Source organism: Cyprinus carpio, chromosome B7 (assembly GCF_018340385.1).
Source record: "Cyprinus carpio isolate SPL01 chromosome B7, ASM1834038v1, whole genome shotgun sequence".
NCBI lineage: Eukaryota > Metazoa > Chordata > Actinopteri > Cypriniformes > Cyprinidae > Cyprinus > Cyprinus carpio.
In genome coordinates this window covers 29,691,513-29,716,440 of record NC_056603.1, presented here as the reverse complement: position 1 = coordinate 29,716,440, position 24,928 = coordinate 29,691,513, and the positions used below count along the sequence as shown (strand labels likewise).

The window sequence follows — 24,928 nt, the reverse complement described above, 5'->3', positions numbered from 1 at the left end:
ATGGCTGGCTAATTAATCCATTTCCTATTTATGTTACCTTAAGAGCTACTGCTATTTAGTTCATAAATATATTAAATATGTTTTTTGGACAAAGAAAGATGATTTAAATTAGAAGGCATCACAGACAGATTTTTATAAAATGGTCAGCAATTAAATTAATAAAAAAGAATTTTTTAGCAATCAATTTGTTATATTGATAATTTTTTTCAGTTGAACAAGGACAATTAAGTGGCTAACTGCACTGGAAGACAGATAATCCAGTACAAGACCATATCTGCATATGTATTCAAATTATACCAAAGTAATTCTAGTTAGAGAGAAATAGATAAATAAATCAGTATAAGTACAAATTTTACCTGTGTATGATGGTAAAGAGGTCCTCAGTGGTGTGAGCTGTGGCTGTGTGGACAAAAACATCATCATCTGTTTCCTCTGTAATGTGTAGTTCAGTCTTGTCAGCTGCAGAGTTGTTCTCTTCCAGTATTTCTGTTTCTGGATAAGTTTCTGTGAAGCAGCATAGAAGAATAGAAATTAAACCCCAGATTGATTATGCCTAGAAAGATATCTTAACTGAAAATGTAAACAAATTTTAACCTGTTACTGTCTCTGCTGGAGGTGCCTCTCTTTCTGTAATTTGAAGAAAATCTGAATCTTTTGAACTGTCCTCTTCAGCTACCACATCATTCTCTTGATTTCCAAAGGTCTCACAACTTTCTGAATGTTTATGGTTTGCATGATCCCTTGCAAGATCATCTTGATTTTCATCTTTAAGCAAATCATCCTCAATGTCAAATGCTGATGGACCTGTAGGTGACTGGGATATGCTGTCAGAGAGTAGAGTTTGCCTTTCTGCCCCGCCATTGGTCTGGATGCTTGGAGAGGGCAGAAGAAGGACATTGGGTTTTTTCGGCACCGGAGGAGGTACCTTGGGCTTCCTTTTGTCTAATTCCGCTAAACAGGATATCGTCATTCTACTTGGAAGAGTCTTACTTTTGTCCTCTCTCTCTGGGCTACTTGGGGATGGAAGATCTTCTTCAATAGGAATCCCATGCTCCAGATCAAACTCAGGGAGATGAGGTACATGGCTATGGAGTGGCTCTTGTGGGGCTATTGCAGATGTGCTGAGTGATGACTGAGCTGGTCTCTTAGGTTTGGGCTTTCTTACAACCATATAGATATTACCCACAGGCATGGGTCGGTCCACAGGGGAAGATGGAGGAGATTCAGGTGCCAGAGGGGAGGATGAAGGAGATTTAAGCATCAAATTCATGGGTCGTTTAGGTAGAGGTGGCTTTGTTGCAACTGGTGGCTTTGACTGTTTTGTGTTCGAGGGAGTAATAGGAGGGCTGAGATCTCGACTTTGCTCTTCCTCTATAATGTCAGAAGAGCCATCAGGACTGTCCTCAAGTTCTGAGCGGCTTACTGAACGAAGTCGGATGTTTCGCAAATCTGTTGTTGTAACCATAGGCAGTGAAGACTGACTAGGGCTCAGTTTACCTGGTTTGTTAGCTGTAGATGTGTCAGAGTGGCGTCGGCTGGCTTTCTGCTTGGGTTTGACAGAGGACAGATCCAGCTGAGAGTTTGCAGGTAGTTCAAATGAAAGACGTGAACGTGATTTATCCTTTGCAGAAGCTGGGAGGGAAGATTTACGTTCTGGAATCTTTGGGCGCATCTTGCAGCTAACTGGAGAAGGTCCAGTGATGAGGGTGTTTGATATAGTTGGGGTTGGAGTTTCAGACTGGCTTGAGTAGCCACTGGATGGGGACATGAGGCATGGGGGCTTGAAGGGGTATACCTTGGTCTCAGCCTCAATGGAAAGCAGGGATGGAGACGTGGCTCGTGAGGTTGAGGGTGAATGTAGGGATTCTGAGCTACCTTGCACCTTCATGCACTCAATCACTGTGGTACCTGTGGCTGTGCTTGAACCTGACAGTGAGCGGTAGGGATCATTGTTGGACTTCCACTCGTTAAGCTGCCAGTGAGGAGGAAACCCAAGCTCTGTTTCCCTGTCAGCAGGCTGAGAAATATCAGAAGATGTCTCCAAGCTACTGTGGGCCTGATCTGTATCGTCCTCAGGCTTGACAATTAGGAACTCTGGCTGGAATGAATCTTGAATATGGTGATCCCGAGGGATAAAGAGACTTTTGGGTCTGCCATCTCTGAAGTGCCCTTCACTGTGGTAGGAGCCCATTCCTCCAACCTCTGATAGGTTCTTCATCAGGGATACACTACGCACTGGAGGTGGTGGCTTTTTCTTAGATTTCTTTAGTGAGATACTACGTGAGCGTGACCTTAGTCGACCATCTGGAAGAAAGTCTGAACCTGTGGTCACAGAAACGTTATCAGTGCTCATGCTATCCTCTGAGCTGTTGCTCGGATATAACAGGGCATAACTCTCGCCCTCTGGAACAACAGGGACAGCTTCACCTGGAGAACATATATAATCTGCTGAGCAAAATGATCCAGAGTCTGTTGGTGTTGAAAGTGAACGTTCACGGAACCTGAAGACATTGGACCGGGTTGACCTCTTCTCCTGATCACTTCTGTTATTTCCCATGCCTGCAGTGGAAGCTGCCCCCTCAGTGTCATTCCGTTTTCCTACAGGAACGCCACCCCCCTGTGTAGACACTGTATACAGCCGGTGTCCACATGGTTCCGAGATGGAGGTGAAAGAGCTGGAATGTGACCCTGAGCTCATGGAGAGGCCTGAACTGGTCTGGGATGGAAAGATAAGACCACCTCCTTCACCTCCAGGTGTTAGCATTCCAGTTTTAGATATTGGTTGCTTGGAAGCAGGGGTGGTAACCAAGGCATAGTTGTAAGAGTCATTCCAGGAAGGAGAAAAAGTAGAACCTTTTGGGCCATTCCAGGAGGGGCTTGGGCACATCAGAGTGGCATGATCCATCATGCCTGATGGGGTCTTTGGAGATGGGGGGACACTGTACTCCAGGTCACTCTTGATCTTCCGAAGGGGAATATGCTGTTGGCCTGTGTTCTCTGTAGTTGGCTCCAAAGATCTGGGTTGAGAGGATCCAGGGGAACAGGCACCTTGTATTAGATCAACAGCAAGGATTTTGCTGTCACCTAAAGACAAAATAGTTTTTTAAAAAGGAGATTAAAACAGAAGTTTGCCGTTTATACATTTTTGTAAAGATTCTAAAAGATATCATTCAGAATATTGTTAACTAAAACAAGTTTGTCAAAGCCTGTGTGTGGCTCTAACAAACATTAGATTTTAGATTTACAAATTACTCTAGGTGGAAATCAGTGGTCAGTGCCCATTGTCCTTTTCCTGTTTATTTCCTTTTGCACTCTTTGACCCTGTCAGGAACTTGCCTAACTTCCTGTTAGTCACCTTGGCAGTGCAGCGTGACATCAGGGCCTGCAACCACACTCCTCGGGCGGCGAACGGTCTTTGGGTTGACCGCTGAATCAGTTCTAAAGGGGGCCCGCAGTTCGCTGCGCTGTGCGGAGTGCTTATCAAAGCACTGGCCTGAGGCAAGATATGAGATACCAGCTGTCAGGCTAACTGACAGTCTTAAGTCAGATAAATTATGTTTCCTTAAAACGGTTGTATAAAAGGTATATTATTAAATACATATTAGGATTAGGCTGAAAAACATTAGCTATGACTGCCTCATCAGACTTGAGTAAAGGAAATGACAAGCATTTTGGTTATTTATGAAAAAAAAAATATTTTATGGATAAAAGCAATAGCCAAAATGAAATAGATGGTTAGCCAGAGACTTGATCATGGTGCCTGATTGATCTGGAGAAATGAAATCAGACAATGGACACTGGATAATACATCAAAACAAGAGCTGGATATTGACTTAGCACTACCCAATGGCAGATCTATGTAACTTTCCATCATTTCTGTGGGACAATACAATGCGGATGTTTTCAAGCACTGCATTGACTGGGTATTTAATAATTTTAAACACCCGGTGCAGGAGGGAGTGCTGTGATAAATGGTCCACCATTCCACAATGATGAAAAGAACTGAACATAATGTTCTAATTAAACCAAGTTCTCACTACGTTCTTTACATGGATACCCCTTGTGTCTCTCAGAAAAGCTCTCACAACGAAACCTCATTACCTCCCTACATGTGACCTGGCTTCATTCATGAAAATACCAACAACAAGGAGTTGAAAAAAACCTTTCTTCCTCTGGCCCTGTTACTCCCACCCATCCGCTACAGTTCTCTTTCTCTCTCTCTCTCTCTCTCTCTCTCTCTCTCTCTCTCTCTTTCTCACTCACTCTCTGTCTGTCTCTCACTCTATGCAGCTTTTTCTGCACCTCCTAGCTAAGCGAAGGAGGAGAGCTGCATGTTGCCATGGCAACAGCTACCTGTTCATTATCTTTAGCGGGTGAAGAGCAGCACCACTTTGGGAATCAGACTCCAGGCTGCCTAAGCACAGCATTATCTGTGTTTACAGATCCAGCCACCTCTCTACTATGTCCAGGACAGAGAGGGGAGCAGGAAGGTTGTCAGGGGAAAGATGGGTGTGGGAGAGACAGAGAGGGAAAGAGATGTCTTGCTTTAAAAAACAGGGTGACAGTTAGGGAGAGGAGCAAATGCAAGTACATTCATAATAAATCATATCTGATCTGTGAACTCTTTGGAAAGAGAGCATAAGAACTGAGAAACAGGGTTGTCTGTGGTGATGATGATGGTGATGATAATGTGATTTAATTTGCAAGATCTAAAACATCCAACACTATTTCAGGTAACCTAGGACCATTAAGTTTACATTTCTTAGTAAAGAGAAACTATTGTTCAGTCTATGCTGTACACAGCAAAACATTCTCACCACTTGATATGGACTCATTTCATCCAAAAAGCAAACAGCTAATAAACTGTGGAAAGTTCTTAACATAAATTACACATCAATGACACCTCCAAACACGTCAGACTCTAAAAAGACTTTAGAAGTATACAGATACACTCAACATGACAGTATGCCAACCTGTGATCTCAATGGGTACAAGGTGAGCTGGAGTATGTCGGCCCAGGTACCAGCGAGGTTTCTCTGCAACAGGTGGACTCAGTGATGCATTCCAGCCTAGAAGTGACTTCTCTGAACCACAGGGGGTCGGGTCCTGCGCCCGGACCCCTAATGTTGTGGTCTCATCCTCACAGACCTGCTTATTTGCAGGCTAAAGAGAGAGGGAGATAAAATGAGAGTATGAATATAAAACAATATGATTAATTCCTAATTTTGTATTTGTAATGATTTTTATTATTACCCAAATGATGTATTCATTTAAATACTTTTTTAGTAAATGTGAATGATTATATATATAATTCGTTTTAATAATTAATATTCTTTATATTCAAACATTGAATTGAGTTTATCTTTTTTAGCAGATGACTTGGCAGGATGTTTAAATTACAGCTTATTTACATACTCAAAACCACCGACACAGAGAAGCCTGTAGCTGTTTTCACTCAGGGCACAAACCATATCTAATTTGATTTGCAAACTTTACAGAAAAAATGTATGCTTTACGGAAAACAAATGAGTTTGTTGGTGGCACACAAATCAGAATCCAGTTACTTAATAAAAGCCAAAGTTACTAGTTTCATTAGTGTAAGAGCTAATAAGACAGTATACAAGTAGTTACCACAAAGACGAACTCCGTCTTCTTGTTGTTGAGTGAGGAAGGGGATCTGCTGAGGGTGGTTGATGTATCCTCTGAGATCTGAGAGGAAGGGTGTCTGAATGTCTGTCCTGTCACTCTGTTATCATACAACTGCTCCTCAAAATCTGAGTAGACAGACACAACATGCTAGTTTAAAAGCTAACAACAGCTCTAAGAGACACTGAAATCACTTAATGAAATCTCTCTCCCTCTTCGTCAGAAATGTTCCCTAGGGCTCTTGTAAACAGAATGATTACCATTACATTCATTCCAAGGACTCCCCTCACAAGACCCCCCCCCATTCTTGTAGCCATTTTAATCCCCCAAAACATTCCCTCCTCCCACTATATACTCAAAAACACACATATTGAAACATTGGATTTATGTCTTTATCCTTGTTCAGTAAGTAGGCACTGATTTGGCTGTACTAGTGAGAGCTGAAATTGTTAAAATGTCCTCAAATGTCAATTACTCCCTTGTGAGGACATTTAGGTTCTTGAAAGGCTTATAAATCAGCCAAATTATCTTTCGCTTTAAAAATGTCAACAGGATTACTGCCAGGGTTAGGTTAAATGTAAGTTATTAGTGAATGCATCTTAGTATACACAACTTTTTTTCTATGTGAGGTCCTCAATAATATGGTCTGTGTGTGCGATGGTTTTTAGGGGGGGTTGATCCCTCTTTTTCCAAACTGGGATGCCGCACTCTTAGTCTCGGGGTTGCCTAGCAATGGCGGGCTGTCTAAGACAATGGCATACCTCCGGAGTCAACAATAGCCCCAAGTCCCAAGTTTAGCCTTGCTGAGTAGAGACCTCTTCACATGCTGAGACAAAGCCGAACAGAGCACACAGTTAAAATCCTAAACCTCCACTAAAATAAGATTGAGACTTCAGCAAAACTACAGCCTAGCAGTGTGTTCCGCCACATGAACAACTTTTAAATATGTGGTGGCATTTTATTTATCATGCTGAATGGAGACCATTCTATTCCAGGAATGATGCTTGACCAAATGGCTTTCAAATCGCTACACTAATGAGATACACAGAGAGACAATCCTTCAGTTAGCCTTAGACCCCAAGTTACTCAAGTAAACACTTGCACTGAAAAGACTGGTGGACCAAACTATGCAATCTGCTGTGCAAAGTCCCATGGAAAGCAAAGAGAAATATAAAAAAGACAGTTGTGTTTTGGAATGCGTTATGACTATTACTTCCCTGCAGCTGTAACAAGAACCAACTTCTGCAAACACAGGCCAACTTGCAAAGCATTCTACACACAAACCACAGAGCAAAATCCTCTTTAATATACATGACTATCCTCACTTTTCCAAACAGTCAGCAATATATTAGAGACAGGGGTGTTTCCTCCGAGAAGGCGAGGGAGGCATTGCCTCCTCAAAATATTGGATGAGAAAAAAGATCATATAGTACAAAAATAAAACAATGCCAATATTACAAAATATACAATTAAAAAGTATATAAATCACTTGTTTGTTTTTTTAAAGAAACATTGTCCAGCAGCAACATCAGCAGCTAAAGTTACAGAGGAATTCTTCATCTCTCTTGCCTCCCCTGAGCCTGAGTTTTAACAGACCCCCTAAAGAGACTGGTAAGTTTGGTGGAGGGTAATTAAGAATGAATGCAATGATGCAATGCCTCCATCGCAATATGATTGGATATCACTGTTATGTTATGTTCAGCTGTGATTGGTTCATGCGATAAATCCCTCCTCTGTCCACGAATCAGTTTGAATGAACAATATAATGCCTTTAATGGGAAGACTAATAAAAAAGTAAGTAAACAACTACCACTTTGTTAAATCAAAACAAGTCTTTAAATGATTTGTGGGACTTTTTAGTGAATAATTAGCTTGGTGAAATTTAAAGTAAATCTCAGTGTCTGTGACCAATATTTACCAAGCTTTGTTGACTGATGATCCGAAAAATTTATAAATAGTTTAAAGTTAACTATTAAAAAGAAAAGCTAAATATAAGTTCACTAATAAACTATATTGTTTTAATTGTTACTGCCTTGAATTATGAATTTGGAATAAATGTAAAATGTTTAAAAGCACTAACTTGAGATTCATACTTGGCTTTAATAAACATAATATTGATTACATTGTTATTGTAAAAAAAAAAAAAAAAATTCAGATAGTGTAAGTAATGTTTACTTAAAGAAATTGTGACTGTAACATGAATTTACATTTAATTAATAAAAAAAATTCTAAGGAGTCATTAAATTAATCAAATTGACATTAAAGGCTTCTACATTGGTACAAAAAAATCAAATAAAATGTAATAAAAATGTAAAACTTTCTATGCATAAAAAAATCCTAATAAATAAATAAAAGTATCACAGATTCCAAAAATGAATCTGCAAAACTATTTTCAACATTGATGATAAGAAATGTTTCTTGAGCATTAAATCAGCATTTTAGAATGATTTCTGAAGCATCATGTGACAATAAAGGCTGGCGTAATGCCTGCTGAGAATTCAGCTTTACCAAAGTAATATATTACATTTTTAAATATAGTAAAATAGAAGAGTTATTTTAAATTGTTATAATATTTCACAACATTACTGTATTTTACTGTATTTCTGCTCCAATACATGAAGACATGTTGAGCATACGAGACTTCTTTTAAAAATGTATTTTAAAAAAATCTTTTGAACATTATTGTAATAAATAAAGTTCAGCAAAGTTGCTTATTATAATTTAAAGACTTGCAAAATGTGAGAATTACAATAGATGCAGCTAAGCATTCTTTGAAATTCACACTAAAGACTCCAACCAAAATAGAAGAAAGTAAACTAGATTTACTAGAGTGTCAGAACTCACCGAAACACTGGTTGGTTCATACAAGCCTCTGTGGAAAGGTAGGCTTCAAAGACCAATATGAAAACTTCAAATATGATGTATGGGAGTGAGTACCAGAAGCAACAGCAAGACTGAGTAAGTGTGTATATATGTATATATGTCTGTGTGTGTGTGTGTGTCTGTGTGTGTGTGTGTGTGTGTGTGTGTGTGTGTGTGTGTGTGTGTGTGTGTGTGTGTGTGAGAAGGTATTTCAAACACACTCTCCCCTCCTCCCCTGACCTGATCTTAGGCCAGTCAGTAAAACTAATCTCCATTCTTATCAGCCAATCAAATGGCTTGCCTAGACAAGATGCCAACCACTCAACCGTGAATGAGTGGTCATGAATGACCTCAAAGCATCGCCTAACAAGATGCTCACTGAAAACCACCCATTTATTAAATATGGGTCACTCCTTGTCTTGTGTATGCAGTAGAGGAATGGAAGAGGTCAAGGGCAACAATGCCCCTTTTCTTGTCGGTTTGGGCAGTTTTTGTCTGGTTTGTTTTCCATTTGGTCTTTGTTTCTGTGAAGGAAATTTTAAATGTAATCATTTTCAAATTAATCATAAAATCAGTTGATCATAAATGATGACTAACATTCCCCTTTTTAACCTTTAAGTATGTTTTAAGGAACAGAAATGTTCTAACCTTTAGTAGCATTTGCAATAATAAAACATGGACAAGACAAGATGGCTAAATGTCTGAAAATACTAATAACATTACAACGTCATGATTTGAGGAACAAGCTGATTTGCCATTTAAGTGAAGCAATCATATTCGAGGAAAATTATGTAACGTGACACAATGTTACCTTGACTATGTACCTTTCATATATAAACTGTTGTATCCTTGATGCTGGGGATTCTCTTTGATTGGTATGAGGTCCTCCAAGGCATGATTAAAGCATATTCAAGGGCATTGTTTGGTGTCTGTCTGGTTACTGCTGTGCAGCAGGTATAGTGGAACACTAGAGATCTTAGTCCCAAGTGATAATGTTCAAAAGGGGCAAGACATTGCCTGACTCAGTAGGGTGTCGCGAGCAGATGCGCTAGTGTATAAACATTGAAAGTTTTAATCATTAGATGTTTGGTGTCACCAGTAGATGCTCCCAGCTAAACTTAAGTCAGGGGGAATGCGTAGGAGAATTTCTACTACATTTCTGAACTGAACAGAAATAATTATAAGCATGGGGGGATGGGATATAAATACAATATCACTGATTAACTTAAGCACTATGGATGCATAATCTCTTTAATGTTGCCGGACCCTTTAGTTGGCTAACATTATATGAGTGTGCAAGTGAAAGATATGGACAAGACACAGTGCTGTTATCACATCAAATATTGTGATAATTTCACAAAAGAATTAATAATAACAATAATAATAATATAGTTTAGAAAATTTTAAATAGATAACCATAAACTGTCTGCACACTTGAATCCTTGTCACAAATTTAATTACCAAGCTTTCGGTCAAACGACCATCCTCAGGGCCCTTGCCACAAAAAGATAAGTCAGCTACATCAATATACAAACGTACTGATGTACTATATACAAACATTTTAAGTTAAGATTATTAACATTTCACAGACAAAATCATTTTAATAGGAAACCATGCGGTCAGGAATTTCGTATGAGGGAAGATTTTCACATGCAAATTTCACAATTTAAAGGTGCAGTACACAATTTTTTGAGAAATGCTATTGGTATTTGAAATCTCCAGAACAAACATGCCCCTACCTGAAAGGACCACACCCCGATCCTGATGGCTCTGCCCCCAATTTCACAACTATGTTATGCAACACAGACACTTCCCCCATCATAAGAAGACACGCCCCTTACAGGTGATTGGCTACAAGTGTATTTTGGTGCCAGATTCACTTTCAACTGTGTTTCTCAGTCTCAGAAATCGCTTACTGCACCTTTAATGCTAGAGTGTTTGAGAGTGACTTTTGTGTGAGCAATAGAGCAATAGTACATTGCTGTACTATTGACATTAGACAAAATCTTTTTTGCCTATGAAAATCTGATTAAATTTTTCTGATGCAACTAAGCCTTCAGATTTAAATGTTAAATATATATTTACTTTCAATTACTTGAATCAAAAATTTTTTCAAAAAGTTTTTATGAAAACATATTGTGATATTGTTAATTATAATTGTAAATGTAACATTTTATATTACTTATATTAATAATGTCAAGAATTTATAATTTTATTAAAGGTGCTGTATGTAGGATTGACACCGAGTGGTTGAACTAGGTATTGCAGTCCAAATTCAAAATATTGGAGAGGGGTTTTTTCACCCAGCCCCTCCTCCACAGATTTGACGCACACGCAGGTTGCCAGATTGATGACACCAACAAGGACGAGCGCACTTGACGATGAATGAAATGATGAATGAAATGTGTTTTCAGCCAACTGGCAACCCAGGGTGCCGAAATTCAATTGTGTAAACTGGCAGTGGGCGGGTTTCACAAACCAAAACCGAGACTGACATTCTGGCCTGGAATGCACTTTTTCAAAGAAGAATAACTGACTGTAGCATTGTTTTTAAGATAAACAAGTATGTTAATTTAGCATGTTTTTTAAATATCTGCAAACATATTATGGTATTTTTATGCTTTAGTAGAGTCAAAAACGTACATACAGCACCTTTAATATCAACTGTACAAACTGTGATATCAACTGGGCTTTTTTCTTCAAATTTCAATGTTCTTAAAGTTGAGAGGAATAAACATCTATGGCAGATAGTCTATCACGCTGTAACTACCATGTCTCCCCAAAATTTTGAATAAATGGTTAATCAGCAGGTTTTCAGCGACAGATTCTTAAACTTTTCTTGCTCCCCCCATGTCTTGATATTTGGCTGCATCCTTGAATGGCAGGCAGACATATGCAAAGGCAAACTGCTGTTTATGCACATAGCACAGTGCCACACATTCGTAAACACTGACCACCCACTCACTGTTGTTTAAGCAACAGCTGCCCAGTCGATCTGATGCCGAGCTTAAACCAGAATAGCATCTCATACCTCACAGATATATATTAATAGCAGAGATCAAACAAGAAAGAGATAAAAGAGGGAAATTCAACCATGTATAGTCACACACTCACAGCGGCAAGAGCCACAAGCACTGGCATATTCATTCAGCGAACGAAAAAAAAACCAAAGAGAAAGGGACACTCTGTGTATTATCTGCAAATGGAAATGAATCTAATGGATCATAAAGAAGGAAAAAGTATGAGTCAGAAATAAAGGGGGAATGATGGGAGGCGAGTGGAGGGAAAATATGAGGATGCTCAGAGGAATAGAAAAACAAATAGTGCCTCTCTTACACGCACTGGGAAACACAGAATGGGAATGGAAGTGGATGATATTCACAGACAAGCCAGCATGCAAGGCGACTCAAAACACACACCCACGAAAACAAAATGAAAACACATGATAGGCAGATCCAGGCAAGCGGACGATTGGGCTACACAACCTCTAGTGGCACGGAAACACACAGACGAAGCGCCGGCAGCTGACTCTCCTACCTTGCAGCAGACTCTGTAGGTTCAGCTGAGCCTCCTGGTGCAGTTCCTGCACACACTCCGGCCTACTCCACGAGCCGAACACATTCACATGCTGTTGCCATGACGATTGGAAGTGGGCCGTTCGTTTGCTCTCCGAGTCCAAGTTGGTGGCGGCTGGCAGAGAGAGAGACAGAGGGAGGGGAGAAGAGCAAGAGATGCAGATAGAAGGAGGAAGTCAGAGCAAGAGAAAACGAGAGAGAGAGATGCAGAAAGAAGGGAGGGGAGAGAAAAAGATACATAAATATAAACCGATACAATTTGCATATGTTTTTATACATTTGCATACTATGGCAGCAGAGAGGTGGAAACATCCATCAGAGCAAATGAACCGCACACTAAATTTGTTATCAAAGGGCTAACAATTAATAACAATTAAATCATTACAACCCTAATATGTTTTTCTATCTGGCAGTTCGAGCTGGACATCTAACAGAAAAGACATACTGACATGTTCTATATGCTAAAGGCCTGCTCACACCAAATGCATTAATAAAGACAACTATTACTATAAAGTTTTAATAATCACTCCAATTCCAAGAGAGTCCAGGATACAGAGAAACAATATAGTTTGAATATCTTTCAAAACTAATTTCCAGCTGAGCAACAATAAAAACTTTGACAGCCAGTCAGAATCCACCTGATTTGAAGAGCGCAAATATCTTAAGTGGCACAAGACTACTGTAGCACAAACTTGTAATTAACAAAACATTATATTTGGTATACTGAACTGGTATACAGTACATAAAGTCTGCTGAATTGGAACTTATTTTGAACTTTAATTGTGCAGAAGTAGTGCTGAAGTACAACTAAAGATGAACTGAAGTATATCTGATTGTGCTAAAGTGGAACTGCTGCAAGTATACTTCAGGTACACTTTAAATATCTTGCATTTAAAGACAAACATTATTCAAAGATCATACAATCCTCATCAATAATAACATTAAAACACATTTTAGGCTTAATATGTGCATTGTGCAAGTACTCCAAATAAAGTTTAATTATAATTTTATATCAATAAGTCTTGAGCGATATGTCAGTTAATTATATTAAATGATTTGTAATCATTTAATATAATTTTTTATATATTTCATATAATATAGTTTTTGATTTGTAATCAAAAACGTCACACAGTGAGGTCTAAAAAATGATTCATTGAATTTACTACATTTTTTTAAGGTAAATAGTTGCAATCAAATTATTTTAGCTACATTTAAATAAACAAATTTTGCTGAAAGTTAGACAACTAAATGTGTTTATTTAAATGTAGTTAAAATAAATTGATTGCAACCACTTACCTTAAAAAAACTGAGTATAATTATTTTTTCAGTGTGGTGGTGTGGGCAAAATGATTCATACATTTTCAAGACTTTTATAATCCTGAACACCAACAACATGTCTTTATTTAAAGATTACTGCAGAGAGACAGAAAAAGACACTGATGAAAAAGTACTCTCACTTATCTCCCGAGAGGTTAACTGAGCACACTTAATTACAACTTCAGCACTAGTTCTCCAAGAGGAAATTAATATGCTATTTCTTCCTCTTACATAACTCTGTCATAATCTCTGCCTGATTTTCAAAGCATAAAGATTGCTGGAATTCAAAGCAAAGTCAACATGCTGAGCATCAGGACAAACAGAAGGGGCTTTAAAAGAGGGATGTGAGGAAATATAAAGATAGGAAAGGTGCAACTAGCTAGCATTTTCTAGAAGTCTTCTGTCAGGATCAGACACAATACTTTTAAAATACAAACTCAATATACCTTATTTCCAACAACCTACATTTGATTCTGCGCCCTTCACCGAAACAGGCCAATCAGTGTAATATTCATGTCAGTAAAATACAATAAATCCACAGAATTATCAACTAATTACTTCCTTAGTGGTACAATGGTAGTAAGATTACGGAAACTGTCTCATGTCTAAAATCGAATCTTTCCATGTTTCCATTTCCTGCTCACAATCTGAACTCCCCTGTACTCAGTCCCATACATGCTATGCTTAATTTGCCCAATGTACTCACCTTCATTAGCGGCTGATTAACTTGCATGAGCTGGATCTTTGAACTACAGGACATTAAACATGGCATGACGTCCCAGCAGCAAGACCCTTACATGACGACTAATGACAGAGGCCACTTGGCTTCTTCACATGCAAGCGTATCATGTCATGCAGGCCACAACGAACACGCTGTGTTGATAAAAAGTATATTTTTTATGTGTATATTTTAGTAATACTAGGCCTGTCTCCAGAAACTCTAAATAATGCATTCGTTTCTCATGTTTGTTTGCTCTTATAAGTGGCTATCACCGGTAACACCGACTATCGCAACAAGCCTACATGGAGAAACAACCAGGCTACTGCTGTTACCCACTTCAACATTTATAGACATTTTGTTTTAACTCATCACATTGTCATGGTGGAGCAACTGTCCGGAGGACATTTGTCAGACTTGTCGGCTAGTACAACAACATCACATAAACTGATGAAACTTAAAAAGAATTGGGAACTAAAGCCTCATCAACAAAATTTGAAATAATCACATATATGCCTCCCTCTAGAGTCTCAGAAGGTCTGTGCTCAGACCTACCACAATAAAAAATTTGCTTCAGGCTAAAATATATTCAAAAATATTTCAATATGAACTTAAATATTTATCATCAATTTCTTAAACTAATATGTAATTTTTAATATTTCTACTATTTATATAAAGAGGAACGTCTGATATAATTAATATTTTGATGAGACATAAATCTCCTGATGAATATATGTAAATAGCTCTCCCAAAAATGAATATTATGTCCTCAGTTTTTCTAATCTAGGTCATGTTTTTCATAATTTGAAATGTGTTGCAACTTATATAATGCAATTAATGTTAAGCATGCAAAGTGCTCACAAGAGTACACACAAACAGCATACATCTAGAATTACTAACTTCACAAACAGCCTATTCATCATCAGACTGAAATGTAGTCAATCAAAATTTTAAAAGGTATACAGCTCAGTTAGAATTTTCTGGTACACCAAACTTATTTTTGCACATGTAAGTTTGCTGTTTTACATGGATATTGAGACACAAGTGAAATATAAAGCCTTGATTGCATAATAACATAATTACTGGTCTGTGAGTTTGTGCAGAAATGTTTTATCTTGTGGATTTTAGTTTTTATCTTCCTCACATTCAATTTTTAACACAGTTTGTGCTTGTTAGGCAAGGCAAAGCACATTAAGACATCCGGTTTTGCTTTAAATTAATTTAGGCTTTGTGTTTATAATAAAGGAGGGCTTTTATCTAAACCCAAAAGACTTTTGTTCATTTTTGAAATACAAATGAAGATCGTTTTTTAATGAAACCTAAGAGATTTCTGTCCCTCTATTGAAAATTTATTCCACCAAAACTTTGACACATCTAAAGGTAAGAAAAGACATTGTAAAATTAATGCATATTAGTCAAGCAATTTAAGTCTTCTGACGAGAAATGAGCATTGACATGTCAAGCATTTGCAAATGATATTTGTAAATGATGACAGAATTTTCATTTTTGGCTGAGCTAACCCTTTAAGATCAGATCACTTAAGATAACACAATATCAGTTGCATGAGGTGGATTTATGAAATCAAGAGGCAAAGTCTACCTCTGTGTTCAGTATTACACTGACAGTGTAATCATCCAATTATAGCGATGAAGAAAACATGACAGGTGGATATTATTGACAAAGTAATCAGTTTTGACAAGACTTTTCACTAGTACTGGATGTTGTCCTTTTTCCCTCACATTCATAGCACACTAGAGAAGCTTGATAAGATTAGTGAAATTTGGTCTGCACTGTTTTATTTTTGAGTCAATTATTTATAGTCAGTTATTTTCTCAGCCCAGGTTTTGTTTGTTTTTTTGTGAGGAGTTGCATGATTCCCCTCTCAAAGACCCCTTGGTTATATGTACATAAGCTAATAATTAGTGCATGAAATTAAGATGCACTTTCATAAAATATTCTTTACTCAGTCAACACTGGGAGCTTTGATGAGTGATTCCCTTTTTATTCAGATATTCTCACATTTTTATCCATAGCTTGGACTTTTTACTTCACACATGGGGATTGAAACATGGCCGTGTTTAGAAACATGGGTTACACTTTATTTTAAGGTCCAATTCTCACTATTAACTAGTTGCTTATTAGTATGCATATTACTAGTATATTGGCTGTTTATTGGCCCTTATTGGGTACATATTACTGCCTTATTCTGCATGACCATGTTCTAGATCCCTTAATCCAGTGGTTCCCAATCCTGGTCCTGGAGAACCCCCAACTCTGCACATTTTAGATGTCTCCCTATTCAAACACACCTGATTCAACTCATCAGCTCATTAGTGAAGACTCCAAGACCTCAAATGTGTGTGCCGGATAAGACACCAAAAGCGTGCAGTGTTGGGGGTTCTCCAGGACCAGGATTGGGAACCACTGCCTTAATCCAACCTAATACCTAAACTTAACAACTACCTTACTGACTATTAATAAGCAGTTTATTGAGGGAAAACTCTTAGTTCACAGTAAAGTTGTGTTCCCTAATCTAAAGTGTTATGGAAACATGCTGATAAAAGCTTGCACAGATCCAATATGAGTAAAGAACTCCCTTGTAAAATTGTGTCAGTGTCCCTCAGAAACCTATATCGGCTCGCACAATTTTCTCACGTACACTTGGGAATCAAATTGTGTTTTTGCTCTGTGATCGTACAGAGAGTGCTGTCAAAAGCAATTACTTTCACAGGATAATTGTAGTGGCATAAATCCCAATCCAAACTCTCTTTCTGCCCTTCACCCAATCTTTTCCTCGCCTTTCACTGATGTGTGAGATTGAAGCCTTTCCACACTGTCAAGCAGGACTTGAGCCCTTGATGGGTTTTTTACTGGGTGCACATAGAGAACGTACATAGCAGCACCGAACGGAAGGCGATAGTGATCTGTTACTCAAAAATGTCCAATAGAGTTAAAGGAAGGTTCCTGACAACATCAGCACCACACCTGGACAAGCACCAATAAAGAGCTGCAAAACACTTCAGTGAATGAACGTGATTTACAACACCAGATGGTGTGTACAAGGCAAAACCAATCTCAGATGTCACAGTGATCACATAAAACAGACACTCAATTAATTATATCGATCAGCTAATGATGAAAACACTAACATCCGCTATGAGGTGCCACATCTACATGGAAATATTCAACTGAGGGTTGGAAACTACGAAGTGTTAACTGAACACATAAAGTGTAAGCCACACTCACACCCTACATAGCCACAGCCATATTTATGGAAATAATGTGTCTCTCTGTTGTCTGTTTCTCCATAGTAACTATACAGTCTGATAGAGAAGCTGTGAGCACTGAGTGAAAAATTCTTATATTGGAGTCATATAGCTTACTTCTACAGTTAAAGACAGAGCTCTCTTTTCTTTCCTGTGTTGATGCATTTCCTATTGAAATAGTAAGATGGGCGGGACATGCCATAGGCACTGGTCTTTCCTTTTCCTAGCAAAACTATACTTGACAGCTTTTACAGTGGACAAAAGCAACTGAAGACACTTTCAAAATGAATACATTTCAGCCAATTCATTCTGTCAATGAATGGAAATTATGCAAGACAACTGAAAACAAAACAAACCATGATTTTGCTACTATTTCTATTGCTAGGAGGTATAAGACACTCATATAAGACAGTGATTTACTAAACAAAAATGTACAAGTCATCAAATTTTCTGTCTACGTTACCAGAGGAAAACAAGACAGGGTAGTGGAATGTAAAAAAGGCAAAGTCTAAAAACAATTTTTTTATGGCTAATTTACATTGCATTGACAGATGATGACCAGTGTTAGTTGGGTTTTGTAATATGTTTCCCCTGCTGGCATCTGTTGCTCTTGGTCGGTGCATGTTCAGTCATGGTTTGTCGTGGAATGTCTTAGAAATGGTGTAATGTAAGTTGGTAATTGTCATCATTGGCTGACATTTGTCAGTGCAGTGTGAATTAGCCTTTAAAGTGGTCATGGTGAACTGAGAAATCAAAATTTCTATACATATAAGAGGTCATCATACTATAAAAGCATCCTGTAAGTTTCAGAACTCAAAACTTTCTCATTAGTCTAAAAAGAGCTTATAATGAAGCCAAAGTCTGCCAAAATGACAGCTTGAGGAATGTTTTACTCTATGATGTAATAGTGTGGCTAAACACCGCCTCCGCAGAAGAAGATCAATGCCGGCTTCTACATCAATGTCTGCTTCTACAGATTGCTTGATATGTACTGATTTTGTTCTTCGTTGGCTCCTTTGTCATGCGGTGTGCCCCAAGGGTCCATTTTAGGCCCTCTTCTTTTTTCACTTTACATGCTTCCCTTGGGTGCCATTTTTAAGAAATATAAGATTTCCTACCACTGCTTCCAGCAAAAACTGACAGCAGTGATTCTTTGATTGTGCTCTACGACTGTTTTGAGGAGATAAAATGTTGGGTGGCTAATAATTTTTTGCAATTAAATGAAAGCAAAAGTGAAATTCTGATTTTAGGCCACTCTAGGACTTCATCTGTTTTTAATTTAGGTTTTCTCTCTGCCAGTGTTCAACCCTATGTAAGAAAACTTGGGGTTACATTTGATTCGTTACTCAACTTTGAGAAACAAATTAGCACAGTGGCAAAGGGCAGCTTCTTCCATCTGAGATCAATTGCTAAACTGAAACAGATTTTGCTACACAGAGATTTGGAGACTGTAATCCATGCTTTCATAACATCACGCCTGGATTACTGTAATTCCCTTTACTGTGGCCTGCATCAAATGGCGATTTCTCGTCTGCAAATTGTCCAAAATGCTGCAGCGAGGTTTCTTACTGGAATAAAAAAGAGGGATCACATTACTCCAATTTTAGCGTAAAGTTTAGAATTGATTTTAAAATAGCTGTCTTTGTGTACAAGGCTTTATCTGGTCTTGCACCAAAATACATCAGTGACCTTCTGATTCCTTACTCTCCTCAAAGAGCTCTTAGGTCTAGTAATCAGCTTCTCTTAACTGTCCCATGTTGTCGCTGTAAAACCAAGGGTGGTCAGGCTTTTTCAGCTGCAGCTCTTAAACTTTAGAATAGTTTGCCTGTAAATGTGAGACTTGTTCCTTCACTAGCCAGTTTTAAGTCTTATCTCAGATCTTATTTGTTTTCTCTGGCTTTTGATTAATGTCAGTTTAAGGTTTAGCTGTCAGTTTGCTCTTATTCTATTTTAATGTGTTAATTTTTCATATGATGCATGTTTCCTATTATGCTTTTTATATACTGTGTTTTGTTGTACAGCACGTTTGCGCAACTCTGTTGCTTTTAAATGTGCTATAGAAATACATTTTGACTTGACTTGACTTAAGTATTAAATCAGAGCAGCGTCCATCTGTGAAGGATGTAGGCTGTGAAACATACATAAGTGTTAGCCAATCACAGCAGTGGGCATTTACTTCTGAGTTTATAATCCATCACGCCTGTTCAAACAGAGCGTTCTGATGAGGGAAGTCAAAATGGGACAGAAAATAGCTTATTACTTCTAAATTATGTTTTTTTTTATGTAAGAATATTGATAATAAGTGGACCTCAGAGAACAGTAAAAAATAATAAAAAAGGCACTTCATGACCTATTAAAAGCTAAACTTTTTTTAACATGAGGGCCCCCATTTTAGAACACTCTCTGTCAAGAGTGACTGGAAAAGAATCAAACACACTAGACAAATACTTCTGTCTAGCACATTATTACTGTCATGGCCAAAAGTTTTTGCAAAAGCTGTTGTGGTGTTCATTCACATTGTTTCTAGTGTATTGTAAAGTGATCAGATGCATTTTAAATAATTGCTAAAAGCTTAATTGCTCAAAAAATATTTTTTCACAAAAAGAAAAAAAAGAAAAAAAAACAACTTTCACTGTTTTTTGATCCAGACACAAAATGACCAGCTAACATTAATTGACTAATCATATCAGCAGCGCATGTGAAAGTGTGATTAAGTACTAGTCAGGTGAAATCACTATCATACTAATTAGATTGTAAGAGCAGACTGATTGCTATAAAAGGAGGGAAGAAGTGCTTCCAATCATTGTGTCATTGTTAGCAATGGTTACCTCCAAAGAAACACTTGCAGCCATCATCGCGGTGCATCAAAATGGCTTCACATGATAGGAAATTGCTACAAAGAATATTGCACCTGAAAGAACCATTTACTGGATCATCAAGAATTTCAAAGAGAGATGTTCGACTGCAGTGAAGAAGTCTTCAGGAAGTCCCAGAGTGTCCAGCAAGCCCCAGGACCGTCTCCTCCTGAGGAGTCAGCTACAGAATCGTGCCTCCAGCAGTGAAGAGCTTGCTCAATAATGGCAGCAGGTTGTTGTGAGAGCATCTGCAAGCACAGTGAGGCCAAGACTTTTGGACAACAGCCTGGTTTCAAGAAGGGCAGCAAAGAAGCCACTTCTCTCTTAGAAAAACTTCAAGGACAGACTGAAATTCTGCAGGAAGTACAAGGATTGGACAGCAGAAGACTGGTGCAAAGCTATTTCTCTGATGCTCCCATCCGACTATTTGGGACACAAGGAAAATTGATTGTTCGGAGAAGAAAAGGTGAACGCTACCATGAGTCCTGTGTTGTGCCAACAGTGAAGCATCCTGAGACCATCCATGTGTGGGGTTGCTATTCAACCAAGGGAGTGGGCTCTCTCATGAATAAAGAATGGTACCAAAACGTCCTGCAAGAGCGACTTCTTCCAACGATCCATGAGCAATTTGGTGATCCGTGCATTTTCCAGCATGATGGAGCACCATGTCACGAAGCAAGAGTGATAAAGAAGTGGTATGAAGATCATTACATTGAAACTTTGTATCCGTGGCCAGGCAACTCCCTGGATCTCAATCCCACAGAGAACCTGTGGTCAGTCCTCAAAGGGCGAATGGACAAGCAGAAGCCCACAAATTGTGATCAATTCTGAGAACTATAAGCCAAGAAATGGTCACCATCAGTGAGGATTTGGCCCAGAAGCTAATATCCAGCATGCCAGAGTAAATTGCAGAGGTTATGAAGAACAAGGGTCAACACTGTAAATATTGACTTTTTTTTTTTTTTTTTTTTTTTGCCAATTAAAGTCTTTAAAACTTATGATATGCTTGTTTTTCAGTATACCATAGAAATGTGGAAAATCTACAAATACTGAAGCAGCAAACTTTGCAAAACACAATATGTCACTGCCAAAATTTTGGCAATGACTGTTCATTGGAAAACAGTGCAGTGAAATGCAAAAACATGTTTTGTTTCTATGGACCCTAAGACTGTACATTTTAAAGGCTTAAAAGCTAATCTGCTAAATCTAGTCAAATCACCTTTATTTATATATTGCTCTATACAATACAGATTGTTTCAAAGAAGCTTCACAGAAACTGGAAAATCAAAAAAAATCAACATGTAAACCAACAGGATCAATAGGCCTAATGTAAATGTAAGATGTAAGGATAAATGGTCATTATGTCTAATTCTAACTTCATTCAACTATATGTGTTTTTAGTTTAGGCAACAGTGTTATTATTATTCAATTCAAGTCAATGTTGATTCAATTAAGTTCAATATCATTGTCGATCCTGCACATTTCATAAATTATGAAACGATAAAAAGTGAAAGACATTAACTAAAAGCCACAAAACATCAATTTTGATATCATGGGGCCAGAGTTTTGGATGTAGAATAGAACAGAATAGTGTGCAATACACGTCAACCTGAGAGTAAATAATGTCCATTGTGTAGACTTTAGTTATTGTAGAATAGAACAGAATAGTGTGCAATACACGTCAAATTATTTCTCTCACGACCACATCAACCTGTGAGTAAATAATGTCCTTTGTGTAGACTTTAGTTTTTAGGGCATTTTTTCTCTCTCATTATGTCTGATATATGGCATTGAGTGTTGGTGAGGCTGTGATGTGTTTGCATATGCTGCAGTGTTGGTCCCAGCAGTGCTGACTGTAGTGACTGCCGCTTTCTCACGGCCCGTTCTGCACTGCTTCACCCCTCCCCGTCTGTTTCCTCTGGTGCCAGTGAGCTTGTGTGAATGACAAGTGCTGAAAGACAAACTATTAGTGAAAGTGTGTCTATGTGTCAGTATGTCTGATAAACAAACACGCACATGCTCGCACACTTCCCATAGAGGAAGTGTGTGGAGGATAGGAAATGTGAACACTGGCCTTCTGGAGTTAATCTTCCGCTGGTCCTCTTCTCATCCTCTCCAATACTCTTTACCTCATATTCCCTTTGGCCTTATCCATCTACTCATGTTCCTCTGAACACAAAGATTTCCTAAGTACAAACTATCCTGCAGATGAGTCCCAAATGTGATTACATTATTAATAAGAGTGAAGATTAGACAGCATTACAAAACACACTGACAAGAGGCTACAGTGATGCTGTTACTACATTTATTGACAGAATAATATGCAGTAATTATTTTAAGGCCTGAACTTTATTAAAAACAACAGTAAAATATATATGCCAATATAATGACTGTTTTCGAAATAGTCAAAAGTGATTTCAACCTACAAATAGCCTAAGGCTCTTTCACACTAGGGACGATAACTATAATGATAACTATAAAATTTTAATAATAGTTCTAATTCTATAAGAATAGGGAAATCTACCACAACTTATACAAAAACAGCACAGAGGAAAACAATCAGAATCCACTGATTTCAAAGAAGTCCAGCATTTAAAGTGGTAGACGAAATAACAGCTCATGCAGCACACAATAATAATAAAAAACGCTGTTGTCTGTTGTTATGAAAGCAGAAATAGCTATTGTTTTTACAGTTACCGTTCTTGGTGTGAATGAGTCTTTACTCCTAATATCTGCAAATTAAACATGCACTATGTGATTTTTTGTGGTAACAAACCTTAAAAAATTCTATTTTCTAATCTATTTCGTGTTTAAAATGGTCAGACTCACTATGTTACAGTATGTCTACAATAATGACTGATTTTGGATTGGGATGGATTTGGTGGGAAACTTCAGTTCATGTCATGTGTCTTTTTGTGTTTACATCATGTCCGTAAACAGGCAAAAGAAGGTCCGGCTATTATGGCAGCAGATACTATCAGTCATCATCAAATTTATCTGTCCTGAAAAGCATTTTAATAATAATAGTAATAATTAGACTTCATCCATAAATCAGATCTTATAGCCACACATTTCTTACACTGGAATGAAACAAATGAATAGTACTGCTTCAGTAAAGACTGAAGGGATAATAGACAAATCAACTGTCCCATATGATTTCTGTGCAGTGTTTGGTGCTAAATACCTGTACCTTGTAAATAGTCTAATGGCACAGTAGTGGAACCAGATCACACATGCACAAAACGTGGGATAATGTGTCACTCACAGGTCCATTTCTCAGGGGAAATGTGCTAAACGGAGATGAGAAATTCACTTAAAGGCAAAAGCTGTGTCACTAACTAAAATGAATTTAAAGAACAAACAGTACAAGCTCTGACAACCTGTGTAAAGAAAATGGGATATCACCTAAGAAAGCTGATAGCAAGATGAAGCAGATATACAGTGAGTATACAAGCTGGCACAATGTTTTAAAGTCCCCACAGAAAATCCACTGATCTGCAGCAGATAGTTGGTGTCCAAGCATGAGTGGGCTAGAAATGACTCAATCAAAAGGAAGGGCAAGAGCCATTTTTCCTCAAAAAACAAAATGAGCTCATGCTACAAATGCCGTGAACTTTTGTCTAATTTCCGGTTTTATGCGTGTTTGGTGGTGGCTGATGGGGATTAATGTGGTACAGTCATACTGTGGTGTCTGAGCCAAAGCTTAATCTGCTGCTTATAGTAGTTAGCACCATTATAACTCTCATTTAGTGAAGCTTTTAAATGATGTCCAAATTAGTGATACAGACTCATGTGAAATCAAAACCTTGCATCATATGAAAAATTTAAAATATCATGCCTGCTTTTATAAAGCAGTCAGTCAGGGTTGTAGATTATGAGTCTAATCGACATTTTGATTGTTGTGATTGGCTGAGGTGGGCTCTATTTTCCGTCCCTTGCTGTGCTGACACAAAAATCTAGAACAATCCCACAGGAAAGCATTATTATGATGTCATTTGTTGGCCTGGTTTATTTTGGCTCTGGGTCCAAAGAATCTAGTCAACCTGACTTCAAACTGGGCAAAAAATCCCAGGCTTTTTTGAGCTTTCACTGGCACCACATTTAAGCACATTCTCATTTACAGTAGGATCTGGCACTTGCTCAAAATTCACATGTGAATATGAGGACTCAGAGTGTTTGTGTGCACTCTCAGACATAATTACAAAAAAATTGTACCATTAGGCTTGCTACTGCGGTACCTCTATCAGGACAACTTTGTGCCTTATTTAACCTTAAAAGGTTTATAATAGTAGGTTATTATTAGGCACCTTTTAGGGGTTGATAAGGTACAGTAAGTTGTTTGAAATGCAAATTTTTTCTTTTCTTTACTTTTTTTTAAGATTTACTTTTTGGCATTTTTTACTTTATTATGATAGGACAGTAATTAGACAGGAAGCAAAGTGGGAGAGAGGATTGGGAAAGCTCTGTGAGCCAGGACTTAAACTATGTCGGCACGCTGCTCACATTTTTTCTGACAGCGCATATGTTTTCTATGCCACACATCAAAAATGAACTCTATAGCAAACGAGTGTATAGGAAGCTTAAAAAAAACTCAACAACAGAAGCATCTAAAATAAGTTTTGATATCCTGTTCATGTAAAAACAGAGAATATTTCACTGATTCTTGAGAAGTGGGACAAAACAGGGTGC

General features: G+C 38.0%; 1 protein-coding gene across 6 annotated transcripts in view; it reads right to left on the bottom strand.

Annotated features, from left to right (window-relative positions):
* Positions 1–24,928, bottom strand: part of LOC109091242 (NHS-like protein 2) — a 78,929-nt gene that overhangs the window by 3,481 nt on the left and 50,520 nt on the right. For 4 of the 6 annotated variants that reach the window (XM_042728282.1, XM_042728284.1, XM_042728285.1 and 1 more), the window contains exons 2-7: positions 12,046–12,198; positions 5,632–5,774; positions 4,974–5,163; positions 3,356–3,493; positions 595–3,084; positions 357–504 (exon numbers count right to left, since the gene is read on the bottom strand). In XM_042728282.1, the coding sequence (XP_042584216.1) occupies positions 357–504; positions 595–3,084; positions 3,356–3,493; positions 4,974–5,163; positions 5,632–5,774; positions 12,046–12,198 (3,262 nt within the window). The remainder of the gene's footprint in view (positions 1–356; positions 505–594; positions 3,085–3,355; positions 3,494–4,973; positions 5,164–5,631; positions 5,775–12,045; positions 12,199–24,928) is intronic. The other 2 variants (XM_042728283.1, XM_042728287.1) reach the window with 2 other exon arrangements.